Here is a 17,353-nt window from a genome sequence, read left to right on the forward strand (position 1 = left end):
ACAGGAAACCGGAAACCCCTGGATGACCCCCCCGCCCCCCACCAGGCGGGCAGACCTCCTCCAGCAGGTGGGAGCCAGGCTCTGGGAGGCCCCGCTGCCGCGTGGGCTTGGCTCTGCCCGGGGGCTCCCTGCAGCCCAGCCTCAGCTGTGGTGCTTCCACCTTCACAGTCCTCGTCTCCCTTCGTCCTTTAGTGTGAGCTCACTGTTGACATCCTGGGGCTGTTCTCCTGATCTGACCATACACACGGTGATAGAAAAAAAGTAGTTAACATTTCTGAATTCAATTCAAATCACTCAGAAACTCAAAGATTACACCATAAAATATATTTATTGAAGCTTCCAGACATTGTAGAATTTTCCTGTTTCATAGAAACAGCTGGTAAACGGCCACATATGTGAGAAATTGTAACTTCTCATTGTTTACTTGGTCCATTTATAAAATTTTCCTCCTGCCCTCTCTGCCGTCGTGCCCCATTTCTCCTGGATTACTCCGAGATGCTGTGTATTTTAACTAAAATAGAATATATTTTTAAGTGTTTAAATGAAAAACTGGTCTTCTATTTTATTAACACAAATTAGGATACAAAAAACAGCCAAAGAATTAATTACTGATTCCTTAAGTACACCATTTTCAACCTCTTACATACATAAATTTTTGAGCCCCTGGAAACCTGAACTGCTTCACAAAAATATTTAATGTTATGAAGGGAATACTCCATTTAACATTAACTCCATTAAACTATCGCTTGAAAGTTGCGTGGTCTGTCATGACCCACTACACAACCCAAGGAGATCTGTAACAAAAGGTACTTAGCAATGTGATAATTTTTTGAACATTTTAAATGCAGACTGGCCACATACTTATTCAAAGTTTAAAGTAGCAAATGTTTCTTTTTTTGCTAATACAGCTTTTACTGTCGTTACACTCTACTGATTTTTTAGAAACAAAGCAGCTCCACACTGAATCCACCGGTCCGGGCTGCCCCCACACGGAACGTCAATGTTGGTCACCACACGATCCCTCTCAGCACTCGTGTAAACAGGCAAAGATATGCACTCATCAGGGGAATAGGGACCGTATGCACCCTGCAAAAAAGAATGACTTTGTTTTAAAATATGGCAATATACTATTTTGAAGCAGAGCAGTAGAGAAGCAAAGAAAACTCTCCCAAATAATAAGATTTAATATATTAGGAAATGTTTTAACACTAGCATCATAAACCCCATGATCCAGCTGTAACAATCATTTACAAATGTGCTTTTATTTTTAAATTGGTTGACTTATTTAGAGAGCAGCATGAGCAGGGCAAGGGTAGTTAAGTGAGGGAGGAGCAGAGAGAGAGCGAGAGCAGCGGAGGGGCAGAGGTGAAGGGGGGGTGGGCTCGGGGGAGAATCCCGAGCAGGGGCCACGTTGTTGGCACTGAGCCCGATGTAGGGCTTGAATGCATGAACTGTGATGTGAGATCATGACCTGAGATGCGATCAGGAACTGGACGCTCAATCAAATCAGCCACCCAGGGGCCCAGATTACTGCCATTTTGTTAATTATGTGCTGGTTGTTTTTGTCATTCTCTGTTGCCCCCAGGGCTGTCCTCTTGCGGGACTGACGGCATTCTTTAGTGTTAGGCTGGAGTTCTTCCTCGGTGTGTGTTTTGTCTTTTTACTATAGATTTTGGTCTCCGGTGACTGTGAGTTGGAGAACTCCCTAAACATACTGCCATCTGGGCTCTCTGGTCTCGGCCATGCAAACGAGATGATGAAGGGACGTCATCACTTGGAAAGCGTCATGGTGAGCCCCTCACACTGTGGGGCTGCTGTGGCCCTGAGGCCCACCATCTCCAGAAGTCCACCTGTGGCAAACGTGCCCTCCTGCCCGGCATGGGGGGAAAGTCACCAGAGAGCCAAGGCTGAGAGGGGGACCCCCACGGGCCCAGACGAAAAAGGTACCTGAACGTGGCACTGTGGGCCGGACCCGGATTCTGTGCGGGGACAGGTGCTGAAGCTGAGAGGGGGGCTGCGGTGGCATCGCGTTCATCTTCTGGGTCTCATCGATGAGTCACACGATCCACGTTCTGGGTTGAAACAACACATGCAGAGAGCGTTCTGTATCAGCTTGATGGTCGCTCCAGTTCACGCGCACTCCCAAAGGACACGCGCTGTCTCATCTATTTTGTGAGTCCCTTAACTAATTTTCTACATGTGATTGAGTTTACTAGCTCTTTGAACCTTCACACCAGCTTTGTGATTATTTGTTTAGTTCTTCTTGCAGATATGTCTTCTTTCATTTGAAATGTATTCCTCTGTCGCCTCATTTTGTCTCACTTCCTATGGGTTACATGGAAAGCTTTTAGAAGTCTTCAAAAGAAAGGCCTCCGTGGGCATGTTCCGTGGGTAGACTGCATGTACCTGGTGGCTCTGGTGGACTATGTGGAGGTGGACTGTAGCCTGGGGTCCTGGGGCATCTCTCACCAGTATCCCCCTGATGGCACGGCTGGAGCTGAAGGTAACCTGGCTGGGGGCTCCTGGCAGGGCAGGTGCTGCTGAATCAGGGAGGGGCTGGAAGACCCCAGGGTGTCTCACACAAGGGTTGCCTGCTGAGTCATGCGGAGCTGAAGTGGGTACCTGTGTACCTTGGCAAGACATCTGGAGCCATGATGGGTGTTGCCAGAGCATGTCCTGTTGTGTGCCATGGTAGGGCCATCTTGGGACGGCTGGGGCTGGTGGAGGCTGGGGATCTGGGACTCGCTACAGCAGCTGGCTAGCCAGGGCCCCCATAGCCTGTGCCCATCTGCGCTGTCAATGTGGAAGGGGAACGTTACAGTGGCTCCAGCCAGCTCCCCTCCCCCCAATCCACAAGAGAGGTCCATGCATCTCCTGCTATTAGGCAGACACTGCAGGCCTGGATCCTTTAAATCATAGCTGCCCTATCAAATGACAGCTCTCGTTCCTGTGCCCCAGGGTAGACCAATCTGCTCAGCATCTCTCAGGGCTGGCCCTCCAGGTGTGGATGGCGGTGGGGACGGGGCTTGGTCCCCCCTGCTCTTCTCTCCATGGTCCTTCTATCCTCTGTCCTGCAGAGACATTGCTCGGTTGGCCCAGTGCATCGGTGTTGACTCCATGTGTGTCTGTGAAGGAGGGGAGTCAGGGTCTTTTCCCATGTCACCATCTCAGATCCTCTCCCAACAGTACTTCCTTAATGTCCTCTTCTCTCCATTATCCACCTAGTTCTAAGTTTTTGTTGTTGCTGGAACCATAATTCAAATAAAGCCCACATGCTGCAGTTTGTTGATAGGTCTCTTAGTTCTCCTAAATTTATAGGTTTTTGCTCCTGTTTTCCTTGAAGTTTATTTGCTGAAGAAACCACACCCTGGTTGGTTCCATTCCCATGGCATCACGTTCTTCCATTCCCTGGATTCCTGGGAACTGGATCTGGAGGTGAGTTTGGATTCAGATTGAATTTTTGGCACAAACCCTGCAAAGGTGGCACTGTATGCTTTCACAAGTAGGCACGCAGTATTTGGGTCTCTCTTTAGATATGAGGAGCCACGAGATTCTATCACACCAAATTCACACAACAGGAATCTAATTCCACTAACCCTTCTTCACTTCTAGGCAGACAGGGATATACAAGGAGAAACTCCCATTACCAATCTTTGGATCATCATGAGGCATCATTCACTTAGAAAAGGCCGAAGAAATGCCCCTAAGTTCCCTCTGTTTATGTGCTTTCCAAGTAAATTTGTTCCCTAGTATGCTGTAAAGGTGATTAATGACCTCCTCCTTCCTTAAAAGTATTACGGCGAATTGGTGGATTTCAGCACACCTGGTGGGTTTCCATCGGTGCCGCTATTATCGCATTGCTACTAAAACTGTCAATCTCTGCACAGGGGGAGTTCTTTAAATTGGCTCTTGAGTATTTATTGTTTGTTTTTTGCTATGTGTCAGGTCATCTTCAGCTTTCTTGCTTTCTGGTATGTCAGTGGGTGATAGACCATCTTGTACATCTGCTGTCTCAGAAATTCGATGAGTCGTGATTGTGAGGATCCTTGAGATTCCTTTAATGGGAAGTGGCGGCAGGGATTGTGACATGGGAACGCCTTCTCACCCCCCTCTAGGATTATTCTGTGATGGGGGCTTAGAAGCACATATTTTCTAAAGAGAAATATCACGAGTTCATGGAATTTCCAATTCCAATTTTGGATTAATGTGCTTTTTGAGTTGATATACAATTTTATTCCACTAATGATTACTTCTTAGACTTGAAATGAGACTTAAGGGGAAAAGCTGGACTCATTCTAGAATTTGACACATGGAGAATGGGAAACCCAGGGAGGCTGCACCGTGGTAAGGAGCCGCAGTCAGCCGGAGAAAGGTCTGCCACATGAACACTGGCACCAGGGCACTGTGTTCTTTCGTCGCTTTCAGAAGAGAAGACACAGGACAATGGAAAAGGAATCGGCTTCAGGCTCTGGAGTACCTGGCCTCTCTGAGCACCAGTTTCTCTATTTCTCAAGGGTACTTGTCCACCTAATAGGATGTTGAAAGGACTCAACGGTACATGAAATAATTCAAATATAAAGCATTTATCCACATATCTCTAATTCTTTGGGCTACATATACAAATCATTTTTTTTAATTCCCTACCAATTCTCAGATGAACCAGACAAAAAAAAAAAAAAAAAAAACGTAGCTTTTTAGCTTCTACTACATGTCGTGAACGGTGTTAGGACAGAGAGAAACAAAAATACTTTTTCCTACCTGGAAAAATTTACAACACACACTCTATTTTTAAGGATAAGAGGGAATTATATGAAATTTTGATTATCTTTTCCAATATGCCCCCCGCCTCCCGCTTACACAGATGCTGCCTCAACCTCTGCCTCTTCTGGTACTTGATCTATATCAGTTAAGTCCCTTTGAAAGCTCATTCACTCGTAACTTGCCTAAATCTTAACCTGATTTGCACAGAACAAAACCCATTCTCTATGGAGAATCATTGCGCAGATACATAAAGAGACCATCTGCCCTGCATCTCATTTTTCTCTTTTTGTATTGGTGATTCTGTCGGTTTTTATCCATTTCACTTAACAGCATTTTATATGCTAATGTCATGCTTAGAATTATAGAGCCTAAGCATTTTAGTATATAGCCAAATAAAGAGAAAAATAATATTTGAAGCTTAAAATTCAGCTTAGGAAACACTATATTCATCAAACATACAGACTGCAACTTTTGGGAAAATGAGTATTTTGGAAAATCAAAATAATGTATTACTCTGGGATATGTTAAACTTACAAAGATTAAGGAAGAAAATGAATCCTCACTTGCACCTCAGAGAAAATACAGGATTTGGAGCTGAGAGAATTTTCACCATTATCAGCTGGTGCCTAAGCTCTTCCCTCTTCTCCAATTCTGCTTCCATGGCAGAGCTTCAGGTTCCAGAAGCTTCTGTAATTTTCACGACTCCGTAGCCACTCCTGAATCTAGTAACCTAGTGCAGGCCTGTACTGTCACATCCCTCAGCAGAGAGCACACACACACTGTATATTCTTGGGATGAAATGATCTACATCTATGAATACCTGTTTACAGACCTCAGAAGGGTCTTAAATTATCTCTGTCACCTGACACTTGCTTTGCTGGCCATCACTTTGATGGGAGACATGAAAATAGAAACGGCATACTGAAACGTCACCATGCTAGTCCTTCCTCTTAGCTGTGATGCCAAGTGATTTTGTCTTTAAATTAGGACTTAACAGTAATGCAGAGCTGATATTTTGCATGTTCACTATTGATTTTCTAGTTTTTGCATATATTTCCAAATCCTTCCACTCTTGCTTGGTTTTTGTTGTAACGTGGGGGTACAAATCTTGCTACCAAAACCTACAGTGTTTTGTTTTGTCTTTTTAATTGTTTGAGAGAGAAAGAGCAAGCGCACACACACGGGAAGGAGCAGAGAGAAGGAGAGAGAGAGAGAGTCCCCAGCCGTCTCTGCACTCTCAGTGCAGAGCGCAACGTAGGACTCAAACTTATGAACCATGACATCAGGACTCCCGAGGGGAACTCAAAAGTCGGACACGTAACCGACAGAGCCACTGGGCGCCCTTGTACCGTGTTTTCAAAGCAAAGCAGCACTGTTGTCTCCTAAGTTCTTTGTCGTACTTGTTTGCTGGCATTTTTTATTCAAGTGTATGTGGCACACAGCGTTCTCCTTCCTGTGCACGATAGGAGTTGACGACTGTGAGCAGCTCTCTGTGCTCATCAGGGCAAGCATTTCCTGAGCCCCGTCACCTGTCTCACCCAGGCCCACTGTTGCTTCCTACAACTTTGCCGGTCATTTCTCAACCTCTCTTTCCTGGTAATCATTAGAACCTGTGAAGAAGCGAAATGGACTTGCTCTCAGGTCACAGGAGCACAGCTAAGTCCTTTGGCATTTCTGCTGTTAGCACAGTACCTTGTGCAGACAGAAGCCCCGTCGATATCGTTTAGCTGAATCAAATTCTTATGACCCAAATCCCACTTTAATATGTTTCTAGTAACAGACAAGCTTAGGTAAGAAACATTTGCACGAAACTAAAATTGTACTAAATACTATTAATAAACTCGCTGAGTGCTATTAACAAACACACAAACGAATGCAAACAAGAAGACTCATTAGGAAGCCTTACAATGTTACAGGCCATGAACACAAAGCAGTTAGACATTACTAAAATTTAGTAATTAAAAACCTGTATGTTGTTCTTAAAGTGGTTAATATCCTCATATATCCTACTTTATTAAAATAGAATCTGGTCCACTTTTTCAGTTCCATAATGAGGCTAAAATTTGGATTTCATACTCCTTTCTGAGCTCCGGAGAGTAAGTCAGAAGTGTGCATGTGTTACGAACAGCAGGCAGCAGGCTAGTATTTGAAGTAAGACAATTCGTTTCACAAAAGGCAAATGAAGATATGAGCAAACAACTTCACCAACAAACCAAAGAAAACAAAATGAGAAAACACCAGAAAACAAAATGATCTAGCTTGATTACGTTTTAAGTATTTGGCTAATATGTTTTATTATATTTTTTTTTGGTAAATATTTTGTTTTTAAGTAATCTCCATGACCAATGTGGGGCTCAAACCCCCAACCCTGAGGTCAAGAGTTGCATCCTTTACCACTGAGCCAGGGTTTTATAATACTTCTCATCAGTTGATGCATAAACCCAACTAACTTATTTTAAAACATACTTTTTTATTTTTTTTTTTTTAGAAAAGAAGATACTAGAAAATCAGCTTTAATGTACATGAAAGTGGCACGATTTAGCGATCTAACTTCAGAACAATATTTCAAAACAGGAAACGGACAACTTGCCAGCAGTGAGTACCATGAAAGATGCTGTTTGGTCAAGACTAAAATGTACTTTGACAGAGAAATACTTTCTTCATATATTTCAATAATATAATGCTAATAATACAGTTTTCACAGCAAGTCCCTAACAGAGAAAAACATCACATAGAAAATATATTAATATTTATTATTTTAAACCAGGGTGCATACAAGACAGAGCTTTGAGCATACATCTACTGACACACAAGGTGATAATATTTTTATATAAAACTAATACAAAGACTGTTTTTGTGAGCAGTGCACAGAGTCCCGTTTTAGTCCCTAGGAAGGCTGTTTCTGAAGTTGAACTGTCTGTGGTGGTATCTGCTGATATTCTCAAATATGTAATGAATCTTTAAGGGCAAGCAGACAACGCTGTGTTTATTAAATTTGCACTGAATAGGGTTTCTTGAGAACCATGGAATAACGTCGTATACAACAGTTTTGGGAAATGCTTTAGAGAAAGCAAGTATTTTTTCGGGTAAAACCCCCTCAGATAATCCCACTTTGCATGTAGATTATTTCAACCCGAACTCCTGAGCTAGAACTGCAGCAATGTTAAGAATCTTCATTGTGAATGAGTGTGTAAATGACATTGTGCATGAGTGAGTGTGTAAATGAACAGCGTCACCTTAGTGCACACAGATCATGTGCATAGGAAAACAAGGAAAAGAGCTTCATGTGTATTTTATTTATAATTGCTCTTGAGAATTCCTAATTCTAACATTAATTGGCAAAGTGCATTGCCTTTATAACAGAAGAATGGTAGAGCCCCTCCCCCAGTAAAATCGGGAGAATCTCTTGCTCTTACCCTTCAGCTGGTACCGCATGCTGGAACATAACAAGCTCTGGCAATCTAAAATGTTCTAGAGACAGCAGAGGGGCCGTGTGCTTCATAGCAGGGCTGGCCACACTCCTGCAGGAATGGAGCTACCCAGGGCCGTCAGGGGGCAGATAAGGTGGAAACAACTGGGAAGGAACCTTCTGATCCAAAGAGGAAGAGTCACCAAAGTTTTGAACTGCTTATCTCCTCTGAGTTTATCAGAGGACTGTAGACTTCTGCCATAAACTAGCTTTTAAAAACATTTTTTTAATGTTTATTTATTTTTGAGAGACAGAGAGAGAAAGAGTGTGAGTGGAGGAGGGGCAGAGAGAGAGGGAGACACAGAATCTGAAGCAGGCTCCAGGCTCCGAGTTATTAGCACAGAGCCCAATGTGGGGCTCGAACTCACGAACCATGAAATCATGAACTGAGCTGAAGTCGGACACTGAACTGACTGAGCCACCCAGGCACCCCTGCCATAGAGTAACTTTAAGAGTAAATGAAAAAGTAAATTTTTTTACCGGCTTATGTAAATTGATGTGACGCTTCCTTTCATTATGCTGGCTCCTTCTCTCCTAGTAAAAATGCACTAAATGTTAATGTTCTTTCCCCCCTAAATTCTGTAAAACATTTTAAAAAATCTACAGCTGCCCTAAATTTTTTTTTCTTCGACAAAGTATTGCTTCTGTCAAACAGAAGTTGGAGAGTTTGAGTCCTGTGGTTTCTGATGCAGCTCCTCAAGTCTGCTCTTGTCTGAAAGCAGATGAGATCCACGTCAGCAGGCAGGGATGTCTCCCCCTAGATTTTATTCGTGGATACTGAGATCTGAACTTGATATAATTTTCTCACATCATAACTACCGTTCTCAGTTGTCGGCCACAGTAACCACAGAAAAATCACGCACAGGTCCAATGGCCATGAGCTGCACAGCGGGGCCGTGCGGGCTCACACCGCTCAGCAGTCTGGGCCTGGGCCCGAGAAGTAGACAGCGCCCCGGGTTGAACGTTAACTGCCTGATGGCTTAGCACGCTGTCCAGGTCACAATGCACAATCTTTGAAGCTTCCATTTTGCTTACAATGGAGATGAAAATCCTATCTCAGACTTTCTTGGAAGGCCTACATATTCTGTATTTCACACATACGTGCCTGGCACGTAATCAGTACAAATAAACGCTAATTGTTATAGTTGACACTAGCACTCCCATTGTGGGGCTCATGAACAATCACTTAATTCACCGGATGGCCAGTTACTTCACCAGCCAACCAGGAAAACTGCTAACTGACCAGACCCGCAGGCCTGTGATGAAAGGGGTTGTGTGTTCCATGCTGTGACCACATCCATCCTCTTAGAGCCAGACTGACTTGCGTCACACCTTACCACAGTCCTGTTCTAAACCCTGCTGGCCATACGTGCTGTGAACCCCGGGAGTGGTTATATGCCTTGTCATATGTGGTCTCAGCCTTCCTTCATTTTTTAGTGAAGTGTAGCTGACAGGCCGTTTTTCATCAGTGTCAGGGGTACAGCATGTGATTGGACAAGTCTATACGTTCCAGTGGGTCACCACAGTGTGGCTGCCCCTGTCCCCATGCAAACTCCGCTGATTACATTCCCTGTGCTGTGCCTGTCATTCCCGTGATGTATTCATCCAATAACTGCAAGCCTGCACCTCCCCCTCCCTCCACCCACCCCCCCTCCCGGCCCTGCCCTCTGACAGCCCTGTTTGTTCTCTGTAGTTTTGGGTCTGTTTCTGTTTTGTGTTTACGTGTGTCTTTTATTTTTTAGATTCCTCATAGATGTGAAATCATATGGCCTTTGTCTTTCTCTGACTTCTTGAAATTAGCATTATACCCTATAGGTCCATCCATGTTGTCACAAATGGCAAGATGTCATTCTTTTTTATGACTAATACTCCGTTGTATACCATACACGTCTTCTCTATTTGTCTGTGGGTGAACGCTTGGTTGCATCCATTATCTTGGCTGTTGTACATAATGCTGCAATGAACATAGGGGTGCATGTACCTTTTTTGAATTGGTGTTTTCATACCCAGTAGATGAATTACTGGATCGTAGGGTAGTTCCATTCTTACTACTTTCAGGAAGCCCCATACTGTCTTCCACAGTGACTGCATCAACTTACATTCCTACCAGCAGTGCTTGAGACTAACAACTTCTCCATATCCTTGCCAGCACGTGTTGTTTTGTGTGTTGTTGGCTTTAGCCATCCTGACAGGTATGAGGTGATACCTCTTCATAGTGTTGATTTGGATTTCCCTGAGGGTGGGTGATGTTGAGCATCTTTTCACGTGTCTGTTGGCCATCTGGATGTCTGGAGAAATGTCTGTTCATGTCTTCTGCCCATCTTCAATAGGATTATTTGTTTCTTTTGCTCTGGAATTGAATAAATTCTTCATATATTCTTCATATACTTATTGGATGTATCATTTAGTAGACCACCTTTTCATTTGGTAGAGGTTTCTTTCACCATGCAAAAGCTTTTTATTTCTGGCATAATTTGCTTTTGTTTCCCTAGCCTCATAAGACACATCTAGAAAAATGTTTCAACAGCTGATGTCAAAGAAATTACTGCCTGTATTTGCTGCTAGGAGTTTTATGGTTTGTCTCACATTTAGGTCTTTGATCCGTTTTGAGTTTATTTTTGTGTGCTGTGTAAGAAGGTGGTCCAGGTTCATTCTTCTGCATGTCGCTGTCCCGTTTTCCCAGCACCATTTGTTGAAGAGATGTTTTTGCCACATTGTGCATTACTGCTTCTCTTGCTGTCTATTCCCTGACCGTATAAGCACGGGTTTATTTCTGGTTCTCTAATCTGTTCCATTGATCTATGTGTCTATTTTGGGGCCGGTACGATACTGTTGTGATTACTAAAGATTCATATTATACTTTGAAATCTGGGATTGTGATGCCTCCAGACTTGTTCTTTCTCGACAGAGCTTCAGCTGTTCGGAGTCTGCTGGGGTTCCACACAAATTTTAGTACTATTTATTCTAGATAGGTGAAAAATGTTGGTATCTTAATAAGGACTGCATTGAATCCTTTCAGTAAGATGCACATTTAACAATACTTTTACACATTTCACACATTAGGAATGGAATATGTTTCAAATTGTGTCATCTTCGGTTTACTTAATGTTATACAGTTTGTAGACTATAGGTCTTTCACCTCCTTATTTAAGTTTATTCCTATGTATTTTATTATTTTTGGTGCAATTGTAAATGGGATTTTCTTTTTAAATTTATTTATTTTTAATTGCAGCATAGTTAACCTAGAGTGTTACATAAGTTTCAAATATACAGTATAGTGATTCCACAGTTCTATATATTACTTGTTACTCAGTGCTCATCAAGATAAGTGTAATCTAACTCCCTGTGACCTGTCTCACCCATTCTTGCACTGACCTTCCTTCTATTAAGTGCCAGTTTGTTCTCTATAGTTAAGAATGTTTTTTGGTTTTTCTCTTTTTTTTCTTTGTTCATTTGTTTTGTTTCTTAAATTCTACATATGAATGAGATCATATGGTATTTGTCCTTCTCTGACTTGCTTATTTCACTTTAAGTATTGTATTCTCATGTTCCATCCGTGTCCTTGCAAATGGCAGGATTTTGTTCATTTTTACTGGTGAGTAATATTCCAGTGTGTGTGTGTACTCCACGTCTTTATCCAGTCAACTATCGATGGACATTTGCGTTGCTTCCATATCTTGGCTACTGTAGACAACACTGGGGTGCATGTTATCTTTTTGCATTAGAGTTTTCTTTTTTTTTTTTTTTTCCCTTCCCTGCCCCCATGGTCTTCTGTTAAGTTTCTCAGGATCCACACAGGAGTGAAAACATATGGTATCGGTCTTTCTCTGTATGACTTATTTCACTTAGAGAGTCTTCATATTCTTTGGGTAAATACCCAGTAGTGCAATTACTAGATTCCAAAGTAGTTCTATTTTTAAATTTTTAAGGAACTTCCTTACTGTCTTCCACAGTAGCTGTATCAACTTCCATTCCTGCCAGCAGGGCATAAGACTTTTTCTCCATATCCTTAACACCACTTGCTGTTTCTTGTGTTTTTTATTTTTGCCATTCTGACAGATGTGAAGGGATATCGGACGGTGGTTTTGATTTGTATTTCCCTGATGATGAGTGATGGTGAGCATCTTTTCAAATGTCTGTTGGTCATCTGTATGTCTCCTTTGGAGAAATGTCTGTTATGTTTTCTGCCCGTTTTTAAATTGGATTTTTGTGTGTGTTGAGTGGTACAAGTTCTTTATATATTTTGGATACTAACCCTTTATTGGATATGTCATTTGCAAATATCTTCTCCCATTCAGTAGGCTGTCTTTCAGTTGTGCTGGTGGTTTCCTTTGTTGTGCAGAAAGAAGCTTTTTATTTTGATGTAGTCCCGATACTTTATTTTTGCTTTTGTTTCCCTTGGCTCAAGAGACAAACCTAGTAAGTAACTGTAGTGACCAAGGTCAGGAAAATTGCTGCCTGTGTTCTCTTCCATGATTTTCATGGTTTCCCGTCTCACATTTATGTCTTTAACCCATTTTGAGTTTATTTTTGTGTACGGTGTAAGACAATGGCCCACTTTCATTCTTTTGCATCTTGCTGTCCAGTTTTCCCAACACCATTTGTTGAAGAGATTTCTTCCCGTTGCATATTCTTGGCTCCTTTGTCATAAATTAACTGACCATGTAAATGTGGTTTTACTTTGGGGCCTGCTATTCTGTGCCATTGATCAATATGTCTATTGTTGTGACAGGACCATATGGTTTTGATTACTATAGTTTTGCAACATACCATTAGGTCTGAAATTGTGATACCTCCAGTTTTGTTTTTCAGATTGTATGGCTTTTTTGTTTTCTGGTTTTATATGTATTTTAGGATTGTTTATTCTAGTTCCATGAAAAATGTTGTTGATATGTTGTTAGGGATTGCATTAAATATGTAAATTGCTTTGGACAGTACACACATTTTAACAACATTTTGCTCTTCCCACCCATGTGCACGGACTGTGTTGGTTGCTTTGTGTCGTCTTCAGTTTCTTTCATCAATGTTTGATGTTTTCAGAGTGTAAGTCTTCTACCTCTTGGGTTACGTTTATTCTTAGTTATCTTATTATGGGCTGCAAATGTAAACGGGATCGGTTTCTTATTTTTGCTTTCGGCTGCTTCATTATCAGTGTACAGAAATGCAATGGAATTCTTTTTAAAATTTTAATTCCAATATAGTAAACATACAGTGTTATATTAGTTTCAGGTGTACAATGTAATGATTGAACAATTCCATACATCACTCAGTGGTCCTCACAGCAGGTGCACTCCTTAATCCCTGTTACCTGTTTCCCCATCCCCCCCACCAATACCCTTTCCTGACCCGTAGGAACCTTCAGTGTGTTCCTGAGAGTTAATATAGAGCCTGTTTCCTGGCTTGTCTCTTCCTCTCTTTTTTAAATACCTTTGCTCATTTGTTTTGTTTCTTAATTCCACATGAGTGAAATCATATCCCATTTGTCTTTCTTTGGCTTATTTCACTTAGCGTAATGCTCTCTAGCTCCATCCATGTTGTTGAAAATGGCAAGAATTCTTTTTTATGGCTGAGTAATATTCAATGGCACCCCCCGCCCCCCCCCCCCACACACACAAACACCCTGCATCTTCTTTATTCATTCATCTATCCATGGACACTTGGGCTGCTTCCATAATTTGCCTGTTATAAATAATGATGCTATAAACAGAGGGATGTATGTATCCCTTTGAATTAGTTTTTGCATTTTTTGGTAAATACTCATGAGTGTGATTACTGGATTGTACAGTAGTTCTTTCTCTTTTAACTTTTTGAGGAACCTCATACTGTTTTCCACAGTGGCTGCACCAGTTTGCATTCCCACCAACACTGAACTAAGGTTGCTTTTTCTCCACACCCTTGCGAATCTTGTTTGTGTTGTCGATTTTAGCCATTCTGACAAGGTAGGAAGTCATATCTCATTGTGGTTTTGATTTGCATTTCCCTGATGCAATGCGATGGATTTCTGTATATTGATTTGTATTCTGTGACTTTACTGAATTCATTTATCAGTTCTAAGTAGTTTTTGGGTGGACTGTTTACAGTTATCCCTATGACATCATGTCACGACCTGCAAATGATGAAAGTGTGACTTCTTCCTCACCGATTAGGATGACTTTGATTTTTGTTGTCTCACTGCTGCCTCTGGGACTTCCAGTACTATGCTGTATAAAAGTGGTGAGAGTGGACAACCTTGTCTTGGGAAAAGCTCTCAGGTTTTCACCATTTAGTATGATGTTCACTGTCAGTTTTTCATACATGGCCTTTATTACAGGGAGCTAGGTTCCCTCTAAAGCTACTTGGTTGAGGCCTTTTATCATGAATCGAAGTTGTATTCTGTCAAATGCTTTTTCTGCAACTACTGAAAGCCTGTTTTTCTTTATCATTTCTCTTACTGATGTGATGTATCATGTTGACTGATTTGCAAATGACAAACCACCCTTGCCTTCATTATGGAAATATATCTGACTTCATTGTGGTGAATGATTTTTTTTAGTGTACTGTTGAATTTGGTTTGCTAGTATTTTATTAAGAATATTTGCAACCATATTCATAAGAGACATTAGCCTATAGTTCTCTTTTCTAGGGAAGTCTTTATCTGGTTTTGCTATCAGGGTAATGCTGGCCTGGTAGAATGAATTTGGAAATTTTCCATCTTTTTCTATTTTTTTTGAATAGTTTGACCAAAATAGGTATTAACTTTTCTTTAAACGTTTGGTAGAATTGCCTTGGGAAGCCATCTGGCCCTCAACTTTTGTTTGTTGGGAGTTTGATTACTGATTCCATTTCATTGCTGGTAATTAGTCTGTTCAAATTTCCTGTTTCTTCCTGGTTCAGTTTTGTAAGTTCCTACGTTTCTAGGGATTTATCTATTTCTTCTCAGTTCCAATTTGTTGGTGTATAATTTTTCACAGTATTTTCTGGCAACTGCTTGTATTTCTTGGTTGTTTGCTGAGTCTGGCTAGAGATTTATCAATTTTGTTGAACTTTTAAAATTTTTTTAGTTTCTATATCACTTATTTCTGCTCTAATCTTTTTATTTCCTTCCTCATGCTGCTTTTGGGTTTTGTTTGTTCTTCTTTTTCTAGCTCTTTTAGGTTCAAGGTTAGGTTGTTTATTTGAAATTTTTCTTGTTTCTTGACGTAGGCCTGAATACATAGGTATTTCCATCTTACAACTGCTTTTCCTGTGTTCCAAAGAATTTGGACAATTGTGTTTTATTTTTTAAAATTTTACCATTATTCTTTATTTCAATTCCAGTACAGTTAACAAACTGTGTTATACTAATTTCAGGTGTACAATATTGTGATTCAACAATTCCATACATGACTCAGTGCTCATCATGCACCTGATTTTCTGCAAGTATGACCTCTCCACTGACATAAGTGGATGTTAAAGTCCCCTACTATTACTGTATTACTATCAATGTCTCTCTATTAATATTTGTTTTATGTATTTAGGTGCTCCAATGTTGGATGCATAAATACAATTGTTACATAATCTTGATCGACTGACCCCTTTTACCATTACGTGATGCCCTTCTTTGTCTCTTGTTACAGTCGGTTTTATATTTCAATGTTTTTAAATGTTTATTTTGAAAGAGCATGAGCAGGGGAGGGGCAGAGAGGGAGACACAGCATCCAAAGCAGACGCCAGGCTCTGAGCTGTCAGCACTGACCCCGAAAGTGGGGCTCGAACTTATAACCCTACCTGAGTCACCCAGGTGCCCCTCTTGTTACAGTCTGTTTTAAAGTCTATTTTGTGTAAGTATTGTTACCCTGGCTTTTTCCCCCCTCCACTCTATTTGCACGCTACATCTTTCACTTTTAGCCTGTGTCTCTAGGTCCGCAAGTGAGTCTCTTGTAGGCAGGATACAGGTGGGTCCTGTATTTTTATCCGTTAGGTCACCTTGTGTTTACTGATTGGAGCATTCAGACCATTTACACTTAATTATTGATAGGAATTCAACTGTCATTTTGTTCACTAGTTTGTTTGTAGTTCTCTATTATCTGCTTTTCCTTTTGCCCTATTTCTTAATGATTGATGGGTTTCTTCTGTAGTATTATGCTTCGCTTCTTTAAATTTGTGTGTATCTATCATAGGTTTTGGGTTTGTGGTTGCCATGAGTATTTAGCAACTCTGGATTTAGTTTATGGTCATTTAAGTTTGAACATATTTTTAAAGAACTTCTATTTGACTCCATCCTCCATGTTTTATTTATAAGTTATCATATTTTACATCTTTGTAGTCATAATTTTCTTATTTCTAATTCTAGCCTTTCCTCATCTACTTGAAGTCCCTTTAACATTTTTTGTAACCCCAGCTGTATAGTGATGAACTTGTTTAACTTCTGTCTGGGAAATCCTTACCCAATTTTGAATTATACACTTGCTGGGTATTCCTTGTTATAGGTTTTCTTCTCATCACTTTGAATATATCATGCCACTGTCATCTGGCCCTCAAAGTTTTTGCTGAAAAGTCAGCTGATAACCTTAAGGAGTTTCCCTGAGATGTAACACTTTGCTTCTCTGTTGCTGTTTTTAAAATTTTCTCTTTAACAGTACTTTCTGCCATTTTAATAATTGAGTATTGGTGTGGACCAACTGGTGTGGTTTCATCTTGTTTGGAACTCTCTATGCTTCTTGAACCTGGAGGTCTGTTTCCTCCCCCAGGTTAGGTCAGTTTTCAGCTACAATTTCTTCAAATAAGTTTTCTGCCTCTTTCTCTCTTCTGCTTCTGAGATTCCTATAATGTTAATGTTTGTTTGTGTGTTTGACGTTGTCCAAGATACCCCTTAACCTATCCTCATTTTTTAAATGTTTATTTTTGAGAGAGACAGAACACAAGGGGAGGAGCAGAGAGAGAGAGGGAGACACAGAATCCGAAGCAGGCTCCAGGCTCTGAGCTGTCAGCACAGAGCCCAACACCGGGCTCAAACCCACAAACTGTGAGATCATGACCTGAGCCAAAGTCAGACACTTAACCAACTGAGCTAATCAGGGATCCCCTGCTATCCTCATTTTTAAAAATTGTTTTTACTTTTTACTGTCCAGCTTGGGTGCTTTCCATGGCCCTGTCTTCCAGATC

At 41.2% G+C, this 17,353-nt stretch overlaps 1 protein-coding gene across 3 annotated transcripts in view; it reads right to left on the reverse strand.

Moving 5' to 3' along the window:
• Positions 1 to 309: 309 nt before the first annotated feature.
• DYNC2H1 (dynein cytoplasmic 2 heavy chain 1) overlaps positions 310 to 17,353 on the reverse strand; it is a 348,288-nt gene continuing 331,244 nt past the window's right edge. For 2 of the 3 annotated variants that reach the window (XM_049614182.1, XM_049614176.1), the window contains exon 89: positions 310 to 1,086. In XM_049614182.1, coding sequence (XP_049470139.1) covers positions 928 to 1,086 — 159 coding nt within the window. In that variant the 3' untranslated portion in view covers positions 310 to 927. The remainder of the gene's footprint in view (positions 1,087 to 17,353) is intronic. The other variant, XR_007454148.1, reaches the window with a different exon arrangement.

The sequence above is a fragment of the Panthera uncia genome, chromosome D1, assembly GCF_023721935.1.
Source record: "Panthera uncia isolate 11264 chromosome D1, Puncia_PCG_1.0, whole genome shotgun sequence".
In the NCBI taxonomy this organism is placed as follows: Eukaryota; Metazoa; Chordata; class Mammalia; order Carnivora; family Felidae; genus Panthera; species Panthera uncia.